Source organism: Alligator sinensis, unplaced genomic scaffold (genome assembly GCF_000455745.1).
Source record: "Alligator sinensis unplaced genomic scaffold, ASM45574v1 scaffold90_1, whole genome shotgun sequence".
Lineage (NCBI taxonomy): Eukaryota > Metazoa > Chordata > Crocodylia > Alligatoridae > Alligator > Alligator sinensis.
In genome coordinates, this window is record NW_005842275.1 from 1,386,502 (window position 1) to 1,413,588 (window position 27,087).

The following is a 27,087-nucleotide window of genomic DNA, read 5'->3' on the forward strand; positions in this document are numbered from 1 at the left end:
TTTGGTGAACAACATAAAACAAGCCAAGTTATTTTATTGCCTCCACCTGCCATTGCAAATGCACTCCCTCAATGAGGGGTGGCCAACCTGTGGTATGCATGCCACAAGTGCCACAGGCAGCCTGTGTATGTAGCATGTGGCAGCTCAGGGAGGACACAGGCAGCACACCAGAAGATAGGACAGCAAGCAGAAAGAAGAGCTGCAGATCAATCAGGAATCACAGGGCAGGGAGCAAAAAGTAGAGCAGGCAGGGGAAGGAGGATCAGAGTTTCAGTCATGGAAAGGTCAGAGCTAATTTGTGGCATGATGCATGTATGCCAAAAAAGTTGACCCCCACTGCCCTACAGTATATTTTCAAGTCTTTATAATATGGAGTTTAATCTTTTATCTTTTTTGCAAAATAATTTCTTAAGGGACTTTTGAAATTCTCTCGACACATTTCTACTGCATAATTCACAAATAAAAGATCAATTAGATTTTCCAAACCATCTCTTACCAATTTAGGATTGCATCTTATAGTGCATAAATTTTCAAACATCCCAAGAAAGGAGTTTTAGCTATTTTCTTTGGAAAGCTATTATACAGTCTACTACAACCTACTGACATTTGTTCTGATAGCCTATATTTTCTCTTTCTCATGTTCAACCTGTTGCTGTGCTTGTTCTTCTGTATATCCAGATTTTTATTGTTAAATTAACCTATGCATATTTGTAATTTTATTTTTTTCCTCACTCAAAATAGGGTTGTTCCCAGTGGAACCTAACTAGGCCCTTTATTTCTTTGCCGTTTTTTCCCTCTGCTTCTTTTGCTCCTAAGAGATCACCATTTCCACAGTAATGTACTCAATTTTGGTAGCAAACATTGCACTGCACCTAATTACACAGCTCCTTCTCAAATCAACAAATAGCACAGTAGATTGAGTCCTATATTATTTTCAGATATTTCTATACTGTCCTACCAGACAAATTTGCTTTCTGACATTTAATTCCCTCACGTAGTTCATTGGCTGCTGGGAATGCCCCCCTGCATATGCTCCATCCTTCATGTGTTTCTGAAACCACTGATTGTCAGAACAGTTAAAACACTCATCTTTGTTTAAAGTGAACATGTGTTGCTCTTCCTGTTGATGATGATTTAATATTCCTAATAGCTACAGTATTTCAATTCTGAACCCTGATTAGCATAAATAGCTCACTCTCCATTCAGAAACTCTGAATAATACTTTGTATATTGAAAAGGGGGGTATCTTCTTTAGCGTAAAAATCATAGAAAATGAGGGTTGGAAGGGACGTCAGAAGTCCAACCCCCTGCTCAAAGCAGGACCATCCCAGCCCAGGCTTTGTTTAGCTGAGTCTTAAAAATATCCAAGGATGGAGATTCTACAACCTCTTTGGGTAACCTGTTCCAGTGCTTTAATATCCTCTTGGTTAGAGAGTTTTTCGTCATACCTAACCTAAATTCCCTTGTTGCAACTTGAGCTCATTGTTTTCAACTCCACTTTCACAAGGTGTCTCACATAAGCCTGGCTGAGACACAATGCTTTACAGTCCCATCCTGACAAGGGGTTATCAGTTTTATCCTCGAGCACAGTGGCTCATGCCAGAGCGGGGCCATGCATCTGCCATCCATATGAAGGAGTCTGGATCTCGCAGCAGGGGAGTGACTGAGCCATGGCAGGAGCCTTTCCACATAGCTCCAGGACCATCCACCAGGCCAACAGGACATGAGGATCATCTGAAGTGAGGAGCCCTGCAGGAACCACACCACACAGCTGACTCCTCTCCGTGCTGCCAAGCACCGCTCATCCCCACCCCTCAGCCTTGTCCAGGCCCAGGTGGCACCTTTCTATTTGTCAAAGTTGATGCAGTGGTGCATGTCACCCATGTTGCCATCGCCCCCAAGATGCATCCAGTGCTTGCCAATGCAATTAGCTATTCTGTGACTGCCACTTCCCTAAGTACTTTTGGGAAACTGCTGGGAATCAGGAATATGTTCAGTGGATCAATCAGTATACCCTTGTAGTCAATCAAAAGAATAGTTTAAAGGAATCTTGACTTTTGGTGGCAGCTTCTTCAGAGAGTGTCTATGCTGCTTCCACTGTGTTCTCAAGTGCCATCAAAATCATACCTCACCTACCCACTCCTACTCTACTTATACCAGACCCAAAACTGAGGTGGTGAAGCTTCCCTTTCTATACTGCTGTTGAGCACAGTACTTGAGAGCAGTGGTGGGGATTCCCATAACATTCTTCTTGAAGATAGGCAGAAATTAAAACAAACAGGATCTGCATTTCCAACTCCTTCTACCCAATTTGAGGAAATTAGAAATCTAGACATGATACAGGTTGGGTGGAAAAACAATAACCCTTACAGCAGAATGATCTTGAATAAAAGTTCTCTCTCTCTCATAGGAGAAAGGTTGAATGATAGCCATCTCAAAACTGCTGAATTATTTATTGATTTAATAATTTCCTTTGCTACTCATTTTCTCTCCAGTTTGTCTTAGTGAGTTCTTTTTCTTACAACATCTTTTTTTCTCAAGTAGGAGGTTCCTTGTGTTTTTCTTTCATCCCTCAAAAATCTGCAATCCTCTACTTTTTAGAAAGTTTTGTCAGACCTGTCCTATCTTCTAGTGGATTACATGTCCTAGCAACCATAGAAAAAGTCTATACTCTCATGGCCCTGATGTCTAGTAGCTTTGTTGCCAGTAAAGGTTCTTTAAATCAGACAGGTCAAAGAATAGGAGCCAGAGTACGGACCAATCCACTAGCCCTCCAATTTAGAAGCTGGATATAATGTTAATACTATTAATATCTCTATTCTATAAAACAAACAACCCTCACAAACAATAAATAAGAGTCCTTAAAAATGGTGAAGAATCACTTGGGTAATAAGTCTCTCAAAGTTAACAAATTCCCACTGCTTTACAGTGGAGGAGGGACTACAAGGAATGAAATGGGGACAGGAGTTATTCTGTTATGAGCAGTTATTGGCTTTAAAGCTAGCACTGAACATAACTACTATGTAAGTATAAAAGGGACAGGACACAATATTGAACTCACTAATGTATGTGCTCCTACTGAAGATACAGGAGGTAAAACATTAGATACATTTTATGAGGAGCATGAATGTATATACAGTAAGGAGGACCACCAGAATCTTAGAACAGAGAAAGAAAGGATGGTTTGATGAAGATTATAGCAAATCAATTCAGAATACATGCTTGAAGAATCCAAATCAGTCTCATGCTGAGAAGCAGAGATGGGTAAGATGCCACAAGAACTAATACTTACAGAGCTAGTAGAGAAGAGGGAGCAGGAGAGAATTATTAATGTCAGAGCATTTTACAGGGGCATTAAAGAACACAGGAAAGGATATCAACTATGAAAAAGTCTGACAAAAGACAAATATAGGAATTTGTTAGTTACAAAGCATTACATTATAGAAAGATGGAAGGAATATCTTAAGGGTATTTTAATTTGATACTTTAATGACCTCTGTAATGGCACATTGGATAAAGACGAGCAGCACAGAGCCATGAATGACAGCTGAGTTATTTTGATGAGAATGCTCAGGAAAAAACCCCAGCAAAGTGGCAAATATTACAGTATTCCTGTTGGATTATTAAACCATTAGATTGTTAAAAATAATAGGAGATAATTTATGTCAAGGACCATATACACTAATTTGCTTCTTTGGAGGCCTGAAAAAGAATTCTATAGGGATGGAAGGAAGCAGTCTTCTGCTCTATTTTTGGAAAATGGGGACAAAGTAGATCATAAATGTTACAGCACATATCTCCTCATTGCATAAAATTATATTTTTGATACATTTATATAGACTTAGGGTGTGTCTATATGGCTTTCATAGCTTGGAGTGCAGTCCTGAAGCAGGCCCTAAGCACTTGCACCTACTCTATACATAATCTTTGACTTCAAACAATTACTGAAAAAGAACAAGCTTCAGATACAGAAGAGCATTATAATGCCTACTGTTTTATATGGATATGTATGAGAACTTGGATACCTCTTCAGAAGGAAGCAAAATGACTTTTTTTTTTTTAATTCAGAAATAGCGAAGGGAAAAGAAGAGGTAAAAGAGGAGTGGGTAGAAAGATAGAATGCTGGCAGAGACCCTGGAATTTAGAGACTAAAGAAGCGGGGTAGAGTTGACAATGGAAAAGAGGAGAGGGAAAAGACCTCCTACCAGATACTGACAATTATAATTTAAAAAATAATAATAATAACAACTCAGGTAAAAGAGATGAGCTCAGGACGCAAGCAGGAAGAGAAATGTAAGCGTTAAAGGTTAGAGCATAAGGCCATTTCATTTTAGGCCTATTTGCTGTCGAGAGCAAACATTCATACCCCCACCCCACAAAAGGAAAATAGAATCCTAATTAGAATAACACATGGAATGATCTATCAGGGAACACATTATGGAGGGCTCTTGCTCTGAGGATATATTACATTTGCAACTGCTCTGATGATATATTTTAGTGTAGGTTCTATTGCCGTGACAAAATACATTACTGGAGTGATGGCAGTTGGTATTATACTTCATCAGAGCAATAGCTATTAGTGTTACACAGTACATCACCCAGATGACAGCCTTGTGAGGATGTGTAATACATAACCACCTTAATCCCATTCTGGTCATAAGTGCATGTGTTCACTGATATTAATAATGATTGTTAGTTTATATACTATGCAGACATAATACCTGCACTTCTGACTCTTAACAATCAGCGCTACTTTTGTAAATAGTACTGTTAGGGCTTCTGCCATGCAGGGACTTTTCTGGTACAGGAAATAAATGATATACTGAGTGTAAATATACAGATTATCATCTTTTCCTCTAGTATGTGACAGAGGTTAGCTGACAAAAAAAAAACAACAACCCTTAACATAGTCAGTCATGCTGACTATCAGCAGGCCTGTACTGTAATAAATCATACATTATTTTTAAGTACAAATTCTCAGACAATCCAAATGCATAGATCTACTAGCACAATGACAGATCAGAAAAAAGGGACATTGATGACTGATAATTTGCATTTTATTAATAATTTCTCAATCCTGAGATTATGATATTGATATATTAGTGAATGCCTCCATATATATATATATATATATATATATATGTGTGTGTGTGTGTGGGGGGGGGGGGTCTATATATGGGGAATCTCTCTCTCTCTCTCTCTCTCTATATATATATATATATATATATTTATATTTTTGAGTCTGTGCATGTGTTGTCAGAACTCTGTGTTTTATATCTGGGATTGGGGACCAAAGGGATCCTAGACATCTTCTGACATACATTCAAGCAGAGGTGAAGAACATAAGGCAAGGAAACGCATGCAGGATGGTAGTTGTTGGTATATTTCTTTTATTAACTAAAGTTAACCTGCCTGGGTTTTATAACCACAATAAAGCAAGTGTATTTCCTTCAATTACCACATGTACCGATATTTCCAAATAAGGATGATGTGTTTTCTGGGGGAAAAAAATGTTGTGCTTACACACTGCTGGGGTACTGGAGTGTTAGCACTGGTCCTGGGGCCTGTTGCCCCATGTTAGTTCCTCTGCTGGTCTTTGCCCAAATTTAAAAATTACAGTGGAAGCGTTTTTTGAAAACAACTGTGATGGCAACTCTTTTACTATATTTGGAAACTCAATCTATAATGACATCTTCCCTGTCATATTTCATTAATGATAACTTTGGGTACATGCAGACATTATACTTAGATCAACCTAACTTCAGTTAGGCTGATCTAAGTGCTGATCTCTATATATGTTTGGGGAGGTTAGACTGGGGAAAAAATGGCTAGCCCAATCTGACTTAGGACACCATAGAAAGTGCACTAAGTTAGATCAGGCATGGGTTAGCCTCATCTACTGAACATACGTACATATTTGGAGTGCAGCCCTGGGGCTGGGAAAGCCCAGCTGCTTACCCCAGCTGTGCTGCCCACCCAGGGGTGTGCTTTTCCTACACTCCCATCCCCACATACACAGACACACACACACCCTGACTGGACTATTTTAAGCCCTCCGGCTCCCTCTACTCCCAGACAAATAGTACCCGCTGTGGACTTGCTAACTCCTTCCCCCCCACAACCAACCCTTCATGGACCCTCTAGCCCCATGATGCTGTCCACCCCTGCCCCTACTCCATCTTACTTAGATTATGTTCCCAGTACAGTTCCCGGCATCAGCAAAGGTTTGTAAAAGCAAGACCCAATCTATGATCCTGTAGCTTAAAGTATGCCCTTTGTTATACAATTAATGGCTTATTGCTTAACAAAGATTTTTTTCTATCCAGTTAATTAAAGAAGATCACTTTAAAAAGAAATAGATCATTTTCAGTGTTCATTCAAATAATCTGATTCAGTTCATGGTAGCCATAGTGATGTATAGATAGATAAAGAACATTGATGGGCTGAACTGAGTATGGAAATGTCTGAAAAAATCTATTTTGGTTCTTTGGGTTTGTGGTTAAGTCTAGCTTTTATTTCTAACTATTTCAAGACGTGAAACACAATAGCTATTGCACAATTTTATTTCTAAACCATTCTCATTTTTTCAAGACATTGATCCAAATGCACCATATGCCATTTTTAATTCATGATTAGCTTTCTGATTAAAGATAGAAAACTACAGATATATCATTTCAGAGTGCATTTTCTTTCTGGAACAACGTCATCAATTGTATTAATCTGTACTTCTAATATATAGACGTAGTTTTTCAAACTGATGCATCCTATAATTTTGTTCATAACTCTAAATGAACCATTTTGAAAAGATATCCCTGGAGATGCATTAACTTAGACACTCTTTGAATAAAGCACTCCTGGGTGTTTTTTATTTGTCACATTTCTATAAATATATATGTGTAAAGAGTGTTGTGGAAGGAAATAAACAGTCTGAATGGGTTGGCAGCAGACAGATCATTTTGGAGTGAACATGCACTTTAGAGTTCCAATTACTGTTTAATATTTCAGCAAAAATAGAGACAGGAAAAATAGCCTCTAATTTAATTTAAAAAGGCTAGAAAACTGGTATTAGTATTTAACAACTGATGATATATAATAATCATTTATTCCAAAACAGAGTACTGATAACACAAGAAACAGGTCAGACTAGATCAAAGCAACATACATGCAGCCCTTTAAATTTCAGCTGCATGAATGCTTTCTATATTCCTTGCATATAATGCCCAGGTTTCCTTAGGAAATAAAAAAGGACATGATCACTTGAAAGAGGGCAATTTAATTTAATAGATGAATAGATACTGTATTTTCCTCAGTACTGTTACTGTAGAGTTACTCTATGAAGCCATACATAATTCATTAAAGTAAAAATGTCAGTACCCTTCTACCTTGTTAATATACATGGATAATACAGAAATTTGACTCTGTATAATTTTAGTACCCCCTTTTAGGAAATGCCAAAGATACGCTTTGCCCTAAAGATGTAGTTCATTCCATACGGATGAAATTGTCCATGAATAGCTGTCCAGGACAGGGCCTTTATCTTTAAATTCCACCTACACCCTGAAATTTAGCATATGGTACTTGTCCTCTAAGAATATTAATACTGTTAATTCATTAATTAATTTAAAATGTTAATTGTATTAATACTATTAAGGATTTTTGTGGATGATATCTTTTGTCCTAACCATGCACTTGGTCCAATAAAAGGTATTACTTCAAAAAATCTTTGCCCCCTCCATATTTCCTGGACCATCAGAGCTACAGCATCATTCAAAGCCTACTTAATACTATTTAATTTTTCTATGACAGCTCAGGGTGGAGCAGATGCTGCCCACCCTTTTAAAGTGACATGCTGTAGATACATATAATCTAATTCAAAATTTCTTTGTAGTCAATAAAAAGATGCCCATTGACTTCAGTTATAGCAAATAAAGTAAGCAAACAAACAAAACTGGAAAATCATTGTTGTTTTTTATACTTAGTTGAATATAATAATCATTATTACAGAATTTCCACAGTAGTTGCTAATTGTTGCATAGTAATAAAAGGGGGGTTTCAGTTTTCAGTGTAATGTATTTAATGACTCAGTACTTAAGTAAATGCAAAAACACAAAGCATAGATAATCACAAAAAGTACACTATCAGTTTGGATCATCTCCGTTTTGGACCACCTCAGTTTGTTTTTTATTATTGATACTAGAATTCCTTACAAGAGAATATGTTAATAAGCTAGTATGGGTATACCTGCACTTCATTGTCTTTTTGTTTTATCTTCTTTTTTTTTCAGGATTGCCCAGCAACCTCTTCAACCTTACGGATTTGAGGTATCTCCCTTCCAGAGTGACAAGCTTCCTGATCACATTCGAGAGAATTTTTCACTTTCACTTCAGTTGAAGCCATTCATTACACACAGCCCTGGTATTAGGGCCCTACATGACAAACTGCTCCCTTTCAGTCCTTCTCTCTTGCTGCTCATCACTGCTTCCTTGGAGATCAGCACTATTCTCCTTTGAATCCATTAGTCATTCTTGAATAATGACATAAAAGCTTAGCAGTGCTTTAGAAAAGAAGCCTTTTATTATACTTTTTTAACAACCATTAATATCTATAACACTCAGCAGTCTTCTAATTTTCTTTTGTGAAAGGACAAGCTGTAACTACATGACAAAATGGCATGGGGTCCTAAACTATTACCAGTTTCATTAATGTAGGTGAAATAGGAAGAAAAAGAACAATACGTTTCATTCATGTCAGTTACTGGAAATTTCTAGGTTTTCAAAAACCTCTTATCTGCCTTCAGCTGAATTTAAAAACACTAATTAGAGTAAAAATCCAGTATGACAGGCATATTGTTTTTCTTTATCCAAGTACCTTAAAGAAAGCAGTCTAAAACCAAGCATGAAAGGATTCAGGCAATACACCAGATTAATTACAGCATATCAAAATAGCATTTAAAATACTCTATTCATGGTAAAAACTGTTAGTTTTCCCAGTCTTATCTGATCATATAGGAGCCCCTACCTGAGAGCAGGATAGTAAAAAGGAAAATTGATAAGCTTTACCTATGTTCCTCTCCAGTCACCTACTGAGTAAGGATGGCATTTTGTGGCAACTAATGGCTAATTCAAAATGAGTTCACATTGCATATGCAGAATGAGCAGCATAAGAAAAACTATGCACAGGGAGCCTGAGTAACTTGTTATGGGGTGAGACAAAATGAGACAAATTAAACTGAAAGGTAATTCTGAGCTCTGAGTATACTAGACTATGCACCATGGTACATGCTCTGACTGTACTATAATTATTTTTCAGGGACATGTATTTAATAATAATTTAATATTTCTGATTATATTCTAATTCTATGGGAGTCTCTACCCAAACTGCTGTTTTTCATGCAGGTTATCACTAAATATTTTTGTTGTGCTGGATTATTTTAGATCTTCTGATTTTGTGATTGTGATTTCTGAAATTCAAGTCTTAGGGTGGCTAAGTAGTCATAACTTTCTAAATAAAAATGTTTAGATCAATACCTTCATGCCTAATTTTTTCCCCAAAATCTCTGAAAAGATATTTCATTAGGATTGTATAAAAAATCTGGATGTACATCAAGATATAAGCCACAGCTTGCAAGATCTATACAAACAAGTAGTATCTTCTAATAGTGTATTTTTGATGGAGAAATTTCTGATGTATAAATATTTGCATAACATGTTTGTGATGCAGTGCTGCTTAGATATAGCATTTGATTGATATCAAAATTGTGTTCCAGGTGTTATTACGGACACCAAATTTGTTTCATAACCTGTTTTCTGGCAGCTTGCTTACTACTGAAATTACTCTAAAATCACCTTTTATAGGAACTAGGATGATTATCTTATAGCTGGACCTTTCAACTGGCAAAGACAAGTGGCTGTTGTCTTATAGTGCCCTTTTGAAACCTGATTTCCAGGTGGTAAGTGTTCTTAACATGCTTTTCCCCCCTCCCTTTCACTTATCATTGAGAGAAGGGGATCTCTTCTCAATGGAAAAAAATAGTTAAATTGTTAACCCAAGGGTTTCTCAAAGACTTAGAAATTATTTTCAATTATTTTTTTGTAAATTTTTATACAGAATTGTCCTCTTTGAAGAAAGAAGTATATTCATGATAAGATGGTGATAATATTAATTCATGGCCATGGGTGTGCTTTGAATGTTAGTGAAAGCTGCTTAATGCTACTAATATTATACAGTACATTTGTAACACCTTCTTATATACATGCATCTTCTGAAACTTTCTTCCCACTTTATGCCAATTCTGCAGGAAAAGCAGAATTAATAGGTTTCCGTAGTATCCTTGGTTCATGTAGAATATAAATGACTTTATAAGGAGGAGTGTGATCTCCAAAGGAGTGAAACATTTTTTTCCTATTATTCTTCTTTTAATTCTTTCCCATTTGATGGTGGGAGGACGAGGGAACTATGTTACCCTGCTTTCATTTACAGTAACTTGCAGGACAGAGGATTGTTGAAGCAGAAGAGACTTCATTCTTTTAACAAGTTTACAGTTTGTCACAAAAGATGGTTTCACTGGGTAAAGGGTTATCTGTTGGGCAGTTATTTATATCTCTGTTACAATGGCAGAGATGGGACAAAAGTAAGTGTATGCAAGTATTAAGGAGGTTTGGGGGACAAGAGCATTCTCCCTAGCCTGGTCTCAGCAGCACAGAAATGTAAGCTTGTGCTTGATAGATAATAAGGCTGGCATTGCATTCCTACTATATTAATAGACACAAGCATTATTTTTATTAAAAACACATTTCCATGTGTTTCTTGATAGAAGAACAAAAGATACCAGAACTCCTGCTGAGTTTATTTTTCAGATTGGTTGAAGTTTAAGTGTTGTGAATTTATCTTTTCTCTAATTCCGAAAAATGGATACCGCTGGGTTTTCTTTCCTTTGGGGCTCTCAGATTAGGTTCAGTACAATCTGTAGCATACTTCCTCTCTTCAAAAAAGGTGTGGGGTCCTAAGGAGCATGATCCTAGAGACTAGCAATCATACCCAGAGGTATCTGTGGGAGATTAAGATGTTCAGAAATCCTGAGGATCAAACTTAAAGGGAAGAAAGATTCCAAAATAGTTCCTTCTATGAAACTTTGTAGATACTGGACCCTGTGAAGTTAATGGGAGCTTACCACTAAGTCCATTGGATCCAATATTTCACTCAAACAATGCACAAAAAGACAAAGAGACAGGGGTTGAGGCTTTCCATGTGGTCCAGAGAAGATAGTTGCACAGCATTAATGTATTTGAAAAGAAATTATATGAGTAAATCCCCTAGAAAGCTTTGAATATCTCTGAAATTCACTGGATAAGTCATTCTTCACTACACCAGATTTTGATAGTAGCATTAAGCTTTAGGAACAAAAAGGAGAATTTTTTATTCTCCCTCTCAGTTTGGAATTTCTGCTACCCTGTAGGAAGCGGTTTCATACATGCATTAGAAGTATACATACTTCTAATCCAGAAAGCTTGTCTTGCATCATGATATCTCTTGACCTCATAACAATACTGGAAACTTTAAAAAAACAACCTCTCAGAGACACTCCAATGACCTGTGAAACAGTTTAACTTTATATTTATATCTCATATTTAGTTAAAAAACAATTACCAACCAATTAAAATCTATTAATTCTTCTTTTCCTAGTTACTTAAAGAAAGGTTAAACTATATTAATTTCTGCACAGAAAGCAGGTCAGTGTTTAGGTACCTTCCAGGCTGATAATTGTATAAACCAGTCCTTGAGGCAAGTTATCAATAGGGATGGCCCTTGAAATCATATAAAATACATTATTTGACTTCCCAAAGAATCAGTAGTCAACATGTCTGCCTTCCAGGCAAGGTATTATACTGACATGCCTAGAAGGCAGGTCAGCATACGCAGATACCTCAGCAGATATATTGCTATAAAAGCCCTAAATTTAAAGCAGTCATATCCTAGCAAGAATCAAATTCAGACTTCCCTATTGTATTGAGGGAGTGAACACATCTAAAAGAAATCCTCTTAGCAAATAGCTGCTCATGGGAGACCAACAGAATGGCCTCTGCTCTGAGGCATACAAGGGCATCAGGGTCTTCCTGTAATGTTGAATAGTAGTCTAGTTTTCTTTTCTTTTCAGATACCAAAATGGCATCAAAACGATCAGGACACTGGATGATTATCAAAGTAAGATTACTACTTCTTACCTTTTATAATTTTTTGATCCTTTGGTATAAATTCTGTGAAATAAATCCTGGAAGGGTCAGCTACTGAATCCTTTTAGCATATGTTCTTACACTTCTTTTTCTTTTTTTTTTTCTTTGTCTTTTTTTTAATTTTTTTTTTTGGTATATCAGAAATAGCACATCAGGTTTTTCTCCTAAAAAGAGAAAACATTAGAATGAGGGCTCAGTTGTGTCTTCACTGTAAATACAGATGGAAAGTCCATTGCATGGCCCCAGGGAATACCTTTCCCTCCTACTTCTCCCATTTCTCTGGGAATAGAGTCTATATGGAACCAATAGCAGAACATCTATGCTGACTTTGTCCTTTTACAGGATGGGGCTAAGGATGCAGCAGAAACTCATATTTTTGCCACACGCCCATCTATGCAAGATTGGAGAGACAGTCACTATTTAGAAATTATTTCCATTCTTTCACTGTTGCTTTAACTGGTACCTAGCACAAATGCAAAAAGTAATCCCTTTGTAGCACTATTTAAAAAAAAAAAAAAGGGTAATTTCCAATATGCCCAAGATTTATAGCTACAAGTATCTTAAACAATGTTTTTTTAAACTGTTAAAATATTTTTCAGTCTGCAATATTTCATTTCACGTGGGGGGGGAGGTTTCTCTGTGACTAAGTGGTATACATTGATATTCTCTGTCAGACATCTCTCCTAGAAAAACACAATGCAATTTAAAATGAGTCAGTTAAGAAGCCACGGGGGAGACAAAGTCAAATGCAAGTATTGTCTTCAAGCAGTGAGAGTGCAGTGGGTTTGTAGCATCTCTAATTTTGCCATTTCAACCTATTTGTTGACCATTTAAAAAAATCATATTCATTAGTACCTGGAACATGCTTGAGGGTTGGCCCTAAAAAGAGTCTATTAATGAAAGAGAGATGCACAATTTGTTTCATAAAACCAGATTTCTTGTTTTTATACTTTTCTCAGTAATAGAAATGTGTATAAAGTAAGGGATGATCTTACACATTACATGGTAACTGATTGTTTTTTCAGAAGACAATGTGCTTTTTTAAGTTAATCTAAGGTGAGCATCATTTTTTTAAAAACAAAACTTCAGAGAACGAGTTGGCAGCTAACAACGTTGAAGTGTACAACCTTGAAAAAGTTACAACAAACCATGGAGCTCTGATGCTGTTTCCTCCAATCACATATTGTTTTGGTTCAAGTATAGCTGTCCAGTTTTGCCAGTGAAAAAAAAGCTAGTGATAGGTCAAACAATATGACTGAAAGAGCAGTTCTGGTGGTACAGGGAGAAAAATTATTAACTTCCAAAAAATAATAAATTGAGGGTAGATTTGCAAGGGGTTTATCACCTTCTTCTTTCTCTACTGGAGAATCCAGATATCTTCAGAAAAAATAGTTGATTTGATTCCAGCATTATAATATATTTTAGGCTTTGCTTTACTCATTTAGGAAAGTATAATATACTGCTTGGTCTACCCATATTGCACATTGAGCTATTGCGAGTATTGTCACCCCCTCAATATTCCTTCCTGGACAAAGTAGACTGGAGTGAAACAAATGAGCAAAGCTTTTTCTTCCTTCTCCTACGTCATCACCTAATGGATAGAAAAGCTAGTCGAGGTGAATGTGGAAATAATTTCCCCCCTGCAGTAACTTGTTACCACCCCAAAGCAAACAGGAAACATGGTAAAGGTTGTGAAGCTATCACAATTCCTTCCTATGGCAAGCCAGCTGTACACTATATCTTACCCAGGACTCAGTCTTAAGGGGCAGTCTAGTTCATAGGGACCCTCTGGTTATTCATGTTGATAATATGCCTCTGTAGGGGCTGACAGCTTCATGCTGTAACTCCTGGTGCTTCACAGGAAGAGCCATGAGTTATAGCATTCCCCCAGACCCAACAGAAGTTCACTGTTACGTCCAGCAGATTGGGGTTTGAAGTCCAGTTTGGAGTGTCTGCATGCGTGCATGCACTCTCCCCTAGCCCCATCCACCATCCCAGATTCACTGCTGTATTCAGAATTGGAGGGGGACAAGGGAGGGAGCTCAGTCTGGGGTTTGCCTAGCCTGTTCTGAAGGTTGGGCAGGTGGATTGGAGCCCTCCCAGACCTCAGGGGGGCTCCAATCTACCCACTCCACCCTCTAGCACAAGGTGGGCAAACCCCAGACAGAACTCCCTTCCCTCCCATGTCTATTTCCCATTCTAAAATGACACCAGGAGCAGGGCTGGGCTGCATCAACCCAGACCTGCGCCCAGCATGTGCTGACAGAAGTTCATGATGGCAGTCCACTTTGGAGCACCATCATCTGAACCCTCACGTAATGAGGGTTCAGATTGTCATGCTATTGGGCACTTACAGAAGGGCACATTAGTGCTTTCCAGCTGTGCCCTTCTGTAAGGATACAGGATATACAGGTATAATATATTTAATGTATTTCATGTTTAAAATGTTTTAAATAATTTGCAAGCTATAAAATGATTTGCTATAACAATAGACCTTTGGTTATCACCTGTCTACCCTAAGTTTGGGTCTATCCAAATTTCTGTTGCAATTTATAACATTGACACTGTTTCCCCACCACTGAGGTAATCACCTTATGATTCATTAACTAATTAGATCATGTTTCTACAGTATGCTTAAGGCTATAGATAAATGCTATGTAGAATTATTTGGGGAAACTGAGAAAAGCATTCTGTTAACAATTATGCCATTTTTTTTTCCATTATGGAGTGTCTCTTGCCAACAGGATATTTTTTTGTTTAGCTTTGGTCTTTATTTTGGGGGAGTTTTTACAAGACTTCTTTTGTTCCCACTGTTTATGGTTTATTGGAGATTATAACTCTTTATGACATCATATGAAGCTCTTATGGATACAGTTTTCTCTATTAACCAAAGATTGGAGAATTAGATTGCTAACAGCAATGGAAAGCAGCTAAAAGCCTAATGCCAACTGTTTCCTTACTTGCATAGTAGTTTAAATATATAGGCCATAATTATAAAAAAGAGATGCCTAAAAGTTAGGCTGCTGTATCCATATTTACCAATCTAAGTGGCTCAGTTTCAAGTGTTGTGCAGCAATCATTTCCCAGTGGGAGATCAAATATGTAGCACTTCAGTGTAACAGTTTAAGCTTGTGCAGTTATGGAAAAACTGTAAACTGTGAAATGACCTGAATCACCTTTGCATTACTGCAGCTTTTCACTTGTGTAATTCCATTACTAAGTATTGAAGTAGTGAATCATGCCCATATTTTAGATGAGCATATACACTGTGTTCAAACAATGTACTTGATTCATTTTCCATTTAAATAAGCATGTATATTTTGAGTCCTTACTGGTATTTTTGAGATGTAGCCATCTACATCCATTTTGCTGATTCTAAAAAGGTCTAATCTGATACATTTCAATGTAACAATGTGAAATTAAATAGGTGGCAGCAAGATGTTATGAAGGTACTGATCCCTCAGTTTCTACATCTCTCGAATCAAGTAAACAGGTTCAGCGTGGGTTATATTTCCCACGGCAAAATCCCTGAACTTGTTTGATTCCCTTTGTTGTGGTATTTTACTGTGGAAGAAAATGGAACGTATTTTTGTGATATTGTGCCTCTTGGATGACTTTATGGTATATTATTCTGCAGGCTTAGAAAAATTAAATAAAAGGGAAAAATGCATAAATATTATTTTATGTTTCATTTTACCATGATATACAGTAGATTTGAATGAGTTTTTGTGACCTGTGAATATTTCAGGGAGGAAAAAAAAAATGTGTCTAGTATGGTGTCTCTAAAAACTGTGGCTGCCTGAGAAAGTAGGTTATTTTTTTTCTATTTTCTTAGCCTCCTTAATCTTTGGGAAATTCACTTTTGTTACAGTTTATCTGAAGATGTTTTATATTGTATTCCATGTGGAATATAATATAAAATGCTGTTCCATTAGTGATAGCTAAACCTAAAAGGCTTTTAGGATTTGTTTTGTTCCTAGAATAAGTTTATATGATTGTTTTTAACTGTTTTGGTCTAGATCAGGCTGAAAATAGTGCAAGAACAGATTTTCTTGTTGGATTGGGATATTTAGGGTACCTAACAATCCCAGGGATCACAGGCAGGGAATAGAATTAAGATTGATTTTTACAAAACTCAGCATTACATGATTTGTTTAAGTTTTGTTAAAAGCTCAGGGGAGGTTTTAAAATAAATAAATATTTATTTATTTGAAAAATGTTCCCCTACTCTGACTGAAACTACATTTGTATTTGCAATGGCAGAGGAATGCATCAGTCACAAGAGACATCTGATCGCAAAACCTGGCTATAAAGGTATTCAGAGGTGAAAAGGCGAAATGTCAGGATGGTGGTAGGTGATAAGAATTTGTACCATGCTTTCCATTTGATCAGTAGCTTATCATCACCACTTGTCAGCATCACTACTGTACAGCAGTCATTTCTGATACTACCACTCTCACATGCATGATGTGAAATGCTGAGGTCCTATTTGAACTCCTACCTTCCTAGGGATGAAAGTATTTTCCACCCGTTCTGCTGAAGCCATTTTACTGTGCAGAAAATAATCCAAGTTTTCTTGTGTTAGAAACAGGATAAGAGCCAAAGGAAACATGATTGCAATGGAAAACAAGGTTATTATGGTGCTTAACTGAGAGAAGAACTCCTTGTTCCCATTACTATTCATGCATTTTATATGAAACAATCATTGGATAAATAAAACAGTAATAATCCTAAACAAGGAGGACTGCTTTCAAATGGGGAAAAATCCTTTCTGAGTGAGAGCCAACCTTCAAGCTGCAGAATTCCTTCATGATTACTCTCCTTCTGGCAGGTTGGATCTTGCATTTTTTGCTACCAAGTGGACCAATTTCAACATATAAAAAAAAGGATATACCTGCTATTTCTAGCCTCTATCTTAGTGATTAGGAACAAAGAGATCTGAATTTGAAAAGGGCCTACACCTCAGGTTACCAAGGCAGGCATCATCTTTTCCTCCTCTAGCTATGTAATTTTTTTTTTAAATTAAAGTGATTATACCCATTTTGTTTTAGGCTAAACTCCATGCTGTAGTATGTGTTAGGGATGCTGTGAGTCTGCCTACTGAATTGGGCTTCTCCGGTCTATACCAGTAGTTCTCATCTGGGGCATCATGAGAAGAAAAGCCTGATGAGGGATTTGATAGCAGTCTTCAAAAACTTGAAGGCTGATTAAGAGAGGATGGAGATGGACTTTTCTCTGTGGCTGTAGGGAGTAGGAGCAATGGCCTCAAGCTACAGCAGGGGAAATTTAGGGTGGAGGTTAGAACAAACTTTCTGACTATGCCAGTGGTCAAACATTGGAACAGGCTACCTAGAGAAACTGTGGAATCTTTGGAAATTTTCATAAGTAGGTTAAACAGGCACTTGGCTAGGTTTAGTCAGGAATGATTTGAGCAGCGGACTGGACTAGATGACTTTGTGAGGTCCCTTCCAGCCCTACTTTCCTATAATCCTTTTTTGTGCTATGTATAAATGTCTTTAAGAACTAAGGTATTGTTCTGGCTAGGTTCTGTCTAGGAAACGTTCAGTAAAAGAAATTAGCTCAGGTGTTTAGACACCTCCTTGGACAGGCACCCTCTGAATAGGGTTTTTTAGATTGCAGTTTTGGACTTAGGTGCCCAAAGTCTATTTAAGCCCTATTTTATGCCCTAAGTCCAGTCTTAAACTTTCATAGAAAGTTAATAAAACTGATATATTGTTTAGATCTAGGATTTGATGCTGGGTGTTTAAAGACCTACACAGGCATGCTTGGGAATTTATAAAAGCTTACTTGACGTGCTTAGGCATTTTTGGAAATCCCAGTGAGTGCCCATCTTTATCCTTCAGCATTTTAGTACCCCAGAAAATCTGGCCCTTAGGCACTTTGGCATATCTTGCTCAATACTCCAGGCTGGGGGAGGCCATGGATATTATTTCAGAGGATTCCTATAACCCACTAGCAAATTAGAAAATGTTTACCATCAGCAGAAGTCCAGACAACAGGTACCTGCATATTAACAATGCCTCCTTTTTCACTGGCCTACTTTAAAAGGCTCCAGATGGTGCAATGGATTGCATATTTCCATCCTTTCTTTAGAGGAACTGAATCAAGGCCATTTTGTCTTGTGTGTTATACTGAAGACTTCTGTATAGAGGTAGCTGTTGAAGTGGAATTAAAAGCGTAAGCTATGTTGCATCCCATTAAAGAACAATGTATCCAGTGGGTTCATTAAAGTCTTTTTCTAAAATGCTATTCATTGATTTTTTTTTCACTACAGCCATAGTTTGTCTGTTTTTTGTCTTCAGTAGATCAGAACTCCAATATTTACCCACTAGAGCTAAACTTTATGTCAAGGAAATTAATCCCCTGGTAGGAGAATTGTAAGTAAACCTGATAGTTGGATGACGGTTGTTGATGAGGCAGCTTACAAGCTCTGAAAGCAACTGTTCTCTGTGCTGCACAAATAAAAAAAATGTCTTCAGTGTAAGCTGAACAGCAAGCATTGTTACCCCCACACATTTCACATACTCTTCGGTAGTTCATTGTTTAATACAGTTGCAACATATGCCAAGGAAGTGGGAGTAGCGTACGCTTTGCATTGGAGAGGAATTGTTTGTATCATTCACATCAGTATACTGTAGATGGGAACACAAGACTAGAATGGTCTCTCAGGAACACAATTCTTTGTGTTCACAGGCAATCATTTGTCTACTGGGCTCACAAAATGATGTACTCCTATCCTTATCACACCATACCCGCAAAAAACCCTTAAAATAAAAACAACACAAGAAACAAACTTCAGCATACCACAGATAAAAGTAGGGTAAACAAAAGTTTGTTATTACCCTGCTACTGCAATGGCAGAAAATGTAGTATAGATATACACACACACACACACAGACACACACACATGCACAGATTTTAAATTAAATTGTTTTAACATTGCTGACCAGGACTTTATATGGTAATGTAAATGGGGGTTTACCAATTGTTGTACAGTGATACTAATAATTCTATGGGTTTTTTTTCCTTTTTTCCCTTTTAAAATAATTAAATTAATATGCCCACAATTGAAGTAGTCTTTTTCACAAGTGCATCAACATAACTGTTCATGGACATCCTATAGTTGACCCTATCTCTTTTTCCATTGGTAGGGACCTATAGAATTCATGGCAAAAGTAGGCTGTACAGCAGCTTCTTTAGTCTTGCAGGTTCCCCTGTGCCTTTCCCGCTTGCCAATTGGTGGAGGGGCCCTGCTGCTCACTCCTGATCGACAGGAAGGTAAAAGACACTGTTTATTATATGGCACAGTTTTGCCTCCCGGCCAGTAAGAACCAAGCAGCAGGGCCACCAGAGGCCCCCTCAGCCAATCAACAATGGGTTGTGGGGGGAGGAGAAACTGTGAGATTAATGGAGCTGCCACACAGCCCACTTCCACCATTAATTCGGTAGGGCCCTATTCATTGGATCCAGTCTATGCCTCTTATAACAAAAATTCCTGGTCCCTAAGTATATATCTTTGTACTTCCTACTGGTAAATTTTATACTATTTTATACTGATATACTCTACAAGGTGGTATAATATTTCCAGGACAACAGTCCAGTACTCTTTCATTTTTGTAGCATTCCCAGCTTTGTGTCATTTGCAAATATCATAAGCATACAGCTAGTTCTTGCATCTGGGTCTTAAATTAAATTGTTGGATATCATGGGTCTCCAATAGATCTTTTAGGAGCACCATTAGACATTTTTCCTTCAGTATCTGTTGTAAGACCTTGATCTTGTTGCAGTAAACAAACTTAATTTTGCCTTTTTATGGTAATGTCAATGGTTGTTTCTCTATTAACATTTGGCATCATAATATTATCCTTATTTACATCTTTATGCTTAGAGAATACTGAGGAAAGTTGTTCGATCAGAATTGGGGACAGACTGTGATTATGCTTGATTTCTCTCCCATCTTTAGTGCATAGCATCTCTCCTTTTCTTCTAGTTCTCTTATCTTATGACCAAGGAACCTTTTATATAATTTGTTCTAATTTTCTTTGCATGATCCAACTCAGCTGAGGTATTTTGCTTTCTTGTTAATAAATAACCTCTGTAACATTTATACTTTCATTAAATGTAAAGCTGATATTAATGTAGCTATTGTTACATCCAATGAGTTAAGTAGCATAAGGTAGAGAAACAACTTATAGATAGATATATTTTTTTACAGAGAATAATGGTCAATTAATAAAATAATAAAGAAGGAAAAAATCTAGTAATAATAAACTTTTAGACAAATACTATGTGTCTTCTTTCCATATCCATAGCAGCATAAAATGTTTGGTTATCATTTTGATAATAGAAAGTAAGCAGTAATGGTTTATTACAACTACAATAATACAATCTGTGGCAATTTATATTAAAAGAAGCTGGTTAAATTCTTCAAAATAGCACTTCAAAACCATTTACAATAGCTATTAGATATTATAGTTTTGTGTCCCTCATTAGTAGAATTAGCCAATTGTTTTCTGTTGGAGTTATCTACCAATGAAAAGCTGAAATTTTACATGGGAGAATTTAGGAGAAAAACTCATATTGAAATTTCCTGTGAAAGAGATTTTGAATTTCAGTCAGATTTAATAATTAATAAATTGATATTGACAGGTTTTTCTTTTTCTGAGAAGTGGCTTCACAGGAATACCAATATTTGCAAATGAGCAAATAGGCAAATTTTTCTATGATTATTTACCATTTTTCATTCCTATTTGTTGTTCTAAATATAAATTTGTCACCCACTCAGACCGCATTATCAATACTGTATGACTTAGGGGGACAATGCACATATCTACAACTACTGAGCAGAGAACATTTTGCAAAAAAAAAGTCTAATGGTTAAAACATTTTGAACAGACTATCTGATCTACACATTTATAGAAATTGGTATTGGTTTGTGAACAATATACCATATTTACTTCATTTTAAGATGAGGTTCCCCCCTCCCCCATGGGGGGGTGTAGTTCCTGATCTTAGAATCAAGTATGAGGCTTGGGGCAGCAAGTTGTTGCTGTAGCCTACACCCCAGCCCCTAAGTGGGCTCAGGACCATAGCCACAGATGCTGCCTACCACCCACCACCTCTGCACATTGCCATCTCTCCACTGCAGCATCTCCCCCCATATCCTCCTGCCATGCAGCCCCTGCTCTCTTCCCTGCCCCTCTACCTCCCCCCTCACTGCCAACAGTCTGGTATACACTGCCGTTTGGGCACAGAACACAGCTCAGGCTTTTAGCAGAAGCATGCAGCCTGCACAGCTCTTATGGGACCTGGGCTGGGGCTGTGCTCCATGCCCTAGGCTACAACAGGGACAGAGCCTGCCAGCATGGAGCAAAAGTAAGGGTGGGAAGTGAGAAACAGAGGCCAGGGGTGAGGAAGATCCAAGACTTCGGTGGGGCAGGCACAAGCAGGGGGCAAGCAAAAATGTATCAAAAAGGATAAAATTGTTTTAAAAAAAAGAGAAAGAAATCCCTCTATCAAAACTGTTCACACTATCTGCGTCCCTACTGCCTGCCTCCTTGCAGTAGTGGTGGTAGGAGGGTGGGGGGATGGATTAAAAATGGCCCTCCAATAATTAGATTCTATACATGGAAAATGATAACAAATTTATAAATGTTCCGTGTATAGAAACTAATTTTGGGAGGGTTGTCTTAAATTCAGGGTTGTCTTAGATTTGAGTACATGCCATATTAACAGGAAAAGAAAAGTAAAGTACTCAGGTAATTATATAATTTTATGTTTTAATTTAAAACACTTGTTTGGGTGAATTTATGCTTTGGTCATAAAGTGTCATCAGGGTGATACTTGAAGAGCTATTTGGTAAAGTGAGTAAATAATTCATATTTTTAATGAGGTTACCTTGTTTTATTTGTATTTATTTTTTGTTCTTACACTCACATGCACTTCCTTAAATAGAACCTACATGTAAGCATTTACTAGTAACAGTAGCAGCAAAGCTGAAATTGTAAAGCTAGCACATTCTTGTTTGTAGAGAAGAACGCTGGGAGAGTTAGACCTGGATATTTTTGGTGATGATGTACTCTGGGCCTCTAAAAAAAAAAAAAAACCAAAAAATGATGTTTTGTAAGTGGAGTGGAAAATCCCTTGAAAAATTATTTCAAATAAATGTTAGGAGGTTAAAGGTGTCCAAAATCAGGATTGCCTGAAAATTTGTGACTGTATTAAATCAGTCATGTTGCCAGTGATATTCTCTTTAGGCAAACAAATATATTTTAGTGTTTAAAATGCTTTTATTTCTGATTCCTTATTTAAACTGCAATGACAGGTTAAGTCTTGTAGGCTGATCTAGGGTGTGGACTATCATGGAAATATGAAAAAATGCTGAGATGTTTAAGTAGCTTCTGCTGATTGAATGTAAATAAGTACTTTCCAATCAATAGGCATTTAAAGACACACTTGTTATTCTGGAATGATAGTATGCAATCTGTCTTGTGATGTTATGTATTCACATCATATAAAGGAATTCTATTCCTTTATTACAATATGTGCTGCAACTACACATTGATACTGAAATTACACTAAAGACCACCATCTTAAAAGGGCCACAACCTAGGATCTTATTTTTCACCTGCAGGCACAGTCTTGTGGACACCAATAAATGGAGCTCAGTGGCTGGATGTAGTTGACTAGCTACTGAATTTCAGGTTAAATTAGATGCTTAGCTATTTAAATGTTATTATTTGCATCTATAGTTATTTTTGCCCATGTATTTACAAGCATATAATTTAGTCTGCTTTTTAAAAAAATGGCCTAATCACCAAATTATAGTGGATTAATTTATCTGATATCATTAAAGGTAAATGGAGAGTGTAGAATGCCAGTGGAAATTTTTATTCCATTAATTTGAAATGATTGCCCCAATTTACCATATAATAAGAAGTCATATTAATTATAGTACTGTATTAAATCTGGGATTTCTGATTCATCAGACATTTTAGGGTGTTGCTTTTTAATTTTTTTTTTGGTCCAAACTGGAAGTTCCCCAGATTGCAGAAGGCCAGAAAAATATTTTTGTCATTTTTCCCAGATAACAGCTGCAGTAAAATCTGTCTCATAAAGCAGCTAAAATGGCTTTGAAGTAAAGTCAGAAAAATCAGGCCCAGCTGTTGTTGTTGTTGTTGTTTGTCCTTCAAATTTCAAGACGACCATGGCATCACTGGTTGGTTTGCTTTCTGAGAAGATGTGAATGGCTGATCAGGCCCATTTGTGCTTTGAACTGTCTCAGTGCACACACTGAGCAAAAGATGCCACTTGCCACTTTGGGTTGCTTGATCAACAGCTGATGTGCTGCTGTTGCGAGAATTATGCTGTTTGTGCTTCTCCTCTGCCTCAGCAGTTCTTTTCCACTGATAGATGGTAGTTCCAGTATGAGTGAGGTTTCCCAAGGTGGAAAAATCATGAGCAAGATCTTCCCAAGACTTCAGGTCAATGTTGAAATGTTTCAAGGATGACTTGAGGGAGTCCTTGAAGTGTTTCTTTAGACCTCCCTGATAAAAGTGCTTTCCCTCCTTCAGTTCACCATAAAAGATCTTCTTTGGCAGTCACTCATCTGACATCATGGTGACATGGCTTGCCCCTCTCATCTGTGATTTCACCAACAGAGTATGGATTCTTGAAATGCCTGTCCATGTACAAAGCTCAGTGTCTGGAACTTTGTCTTGCCATCTGATCCTCATGTGTTTCCTTAGATAGCCCATTTGAAAGTGGTTCAGCTTCATAGGATGACATCTATACACCATCCAGGTTTTGCACGCATACATCAGAATTAACAACACAATGGATTTGTAGATCTTCAGTTTTGTATGCTGACTGATGCTTCTGCACTCCCACAAATTTGTATGTAGCCTGCCAAAGGCCACGCTTGCTTTAGTATTTCTGTCATTGGTTTCATCATCAATGTGAACTGCACATGACCGTGTACTCCTGAGATAGGGGAACTTGTACATTGCCTGGAGGGTTTGGCCATTCCCTGTGATGGTAGGCTGTACATAAGGCTTTCCTGGTGCAGGCTAGTGCATCACTTCTGTCTTCTTAGTGTTGATGGTGAGACCAAAGTTGTCACAAACCGATGGTCCATAGTCCATTGCATGTCAGATTTGGCATTTAGGAAACAGTCATCAGCAAATGGAATATTGTGAACAGTCACTTCTTGTAACTTCATCTTTGCTCATAGTCTCCTCAAATTGAAGAATTTGCCATCAGTCCAGTAACTAATGTCAATCCCAGGGTCACAGTCACAAAAAGCATCTGTAAGCATGGAAGAGAACAGTGTGGTTTCAGGAAAGAATGCAGGACCATAGATATAGGCAAACAAGGTTCTTTGGGTGAATCTGATATCTTTTATTAGACCAACTTAAATAGTTGGAAAAAAAAATTCAGCAAGCTTTCAGGTTCAAAAACCCTTCATCAGGGTGAGAAGCTTCAGCAGTTGGTGTGTGCTCCTCCTGAATGGAATGAAAAGTAAAGAGGCCAGAGGCTGGGCTGGTATGCATACAAGATAGGCAGTCAGTGAAGATATAGATTGAGGAGTCAATGGGTGAGGGACAGACTGGGTGCGGGGGAGAGAAGGGGGATGAACAATGGAGAGGTACCTGGAGAGTCAGATGTCAGGCAGGTTATAATGTGTCATAAATCCAATGTCTGTATTTAGTCCATGATTTTTAGTATGCAGGAGGTTGATGAAGTGGAGTTCATAGGCTCATCTCTGGAAAGTGTTTTGTAAGTATCCTTTGAGTATTGGAACTGAGAGATTGGAGAGAGAGTGGTTGGAAAGAATGAACAATGAAATAATCAACAACACACGCCAACACAACAACCTCTCTCTAACAGAGAAAAAAGCCATAGAATCTCTAAGATCTAACCACCAAATAGTAATAAAACCAGCAGATAAAGGAGGATCCATAATCATCCTAAACCATGAAGACTACATAAAGAAAGCCCTCCCTCAAACCCATACAGAAAATCCTCAAACAAGTGCAACCCATACTAGAAAGAGACCCTATTCTTTAAGAGATCTTCTCAGAGCCACCCATCCTAGCCTTCAAACAAGCACCGAACCTTGCTAACCTCATCACCAGAAGCAAACTTCCTCAGGTCCAGAACACACTGAATGGATCCAGACCATGCCAGGACAAGAAATGCAAAACCTGCCAACACATCTCCTCCACCCCCACTATTACTACACCCCACAACAGAGCCATCAGCATTCCTGGATCTTACAGCTGCACCTTCAGAAATGTAATATATTTCATCCAATGCACCAAATGCCCTGATGGACAATACGTAGGAGAGACCAAACAACAACTGCGCACCAGAATGAACGTACACCAGAAATCTATCAAAGACAGGAATACCCAATGACCTGTGGAGGCACATTTCTCACAAGAAAACCACTCTCTCTCCAATCTCTCAGTCCTGATCCTCAAAGGATACTTACAAAACAGTTCCCAGAGACGAGCCTATGAACTCCACTTCATCAACCTCCTGCATACTAAAAATCATGGACTAAATACAGACATTGGATTTATGACACATTATAACCTGCCTGACATCTGACTCCCCAGGTACCTCGCCATTGTTCATCCCCCTTCTCTCCCCCCCACCCAGTCTGTCCCTCACCCATTGACTCCTCAATCTATATCTTCACTGACTGCCTATCTTGTATGCATACCAGCCCAGCCTCTGGCCTCTTTACTTTTCATTCCATTCAGGAAGAGCACACACCGATTGCTGAAACTTCCTCAGCCTGACAAAGGGTTTTTGAACCTGAAGGCTTGCTTAATTTTTTTTTTCCTATTGTTTAAGTTGGTCTAATAAAAGATATCAGATTCACCCAAAGAACCTTGTTTGCCTATATCTATGGTCCTGCATCCTTTCCTGAAACCACACTGACTCTTAGGCAAGAGCCCTTGTTCAATGTGTTGTATGAGGCGATTCAACAGAATACTGGTGAGGATTTTACTGGCTATTGACAACAAGAAGATGTCCTTATAGTTGTCACAGGTTTGTCTATTGCCTTTCCACTTGTACAAATGGATGATGGATGCATCCGTGTACTCCTGGGGTATGGTACCTTGACTCCACATTGACTGGAACAGTTCAGTCTGTTTCAAAGTTGCGTGCAAACCTCCCCGCTTGTAGACCTCTACTGGTATAACATCTGCTCCAAGTGCTTTACCATTTGACAGCAGGTTAATTGCTTCACAGTCTCTGTCAGCATTGGCAGATCAGTGAGATATATTAATGCCTACCTGGGGCAGTCAATCAATTGCCTCCTCATTAATAGATGATTGTTGATTAAAGATATTGTTGAAGTGTTCTGCCCATCTCTACAGTATCTTTCCTTTATCCATGATCAGTGTGGTGCCATCAGCATTCAGTATTAGAGATGTTCATAGATTCATAGATTCATAGATGTTTGGGTCAGAAGGGACCTTAATAGATCATCGAGTCCGACCCCCTGCATAGGCAGGAAACAGTGCTGGGTCTAGATGACCCCAGCTAGATACTCATCTAACCTTCTCTTGAAGACCCCCAGGGTAGGGGAAAGCACCACCTCCCTTGGAAGCCCGTTCCAGACCTTGGCCATTCTAACTGTGAAGAAGTTCTTCCTAATGTCCAATCTAAATCTGCTCTCTGCTAGCTTGTGGCCATTATTTCTTGTAACCCCCGGGGGCGCCTTGGTGAATAAATACTCACCAATTCCCTTCTGTGCCCCCGTGATGAACTTATAGGCAGCCACAAGGTCGCCTCTCAACCTTCTCTTGCGGAGGCTGAA

General features: G+C 38.0%; 1 protein-coding gene across 1 annotated transcript in view; it reads left to right on the forward strand.

The window, feature by feature from the left end:
* Positions 1-8,279: 8,279 nt before the first annotated feature.
* MGAT4C (MGAT4 family member C) overlaps positions 8,280-27,087 on the forward strand; it is a 125,658-nt gene continuing 106,850 nt past the window's right edge. Inside the window, exons 1-3 of the mRNA XM_014521929.2 lie at positions 8,280-8,321; positions 9,855-9,949; positions 12,155-12,201. Coding sequence (XP_014377415.1) covers positions 12,163-12,201 — 39 coding nt within the window. The 5' untranslated portion in view covers positions 8,280-8,321; positions 9,855-9,949; positions 12,155-12,162. The remainder of the gene's footprint in view (positions 8,322-9,854; positions 9,950-12,154; positions 12,202-27,087) is intronic.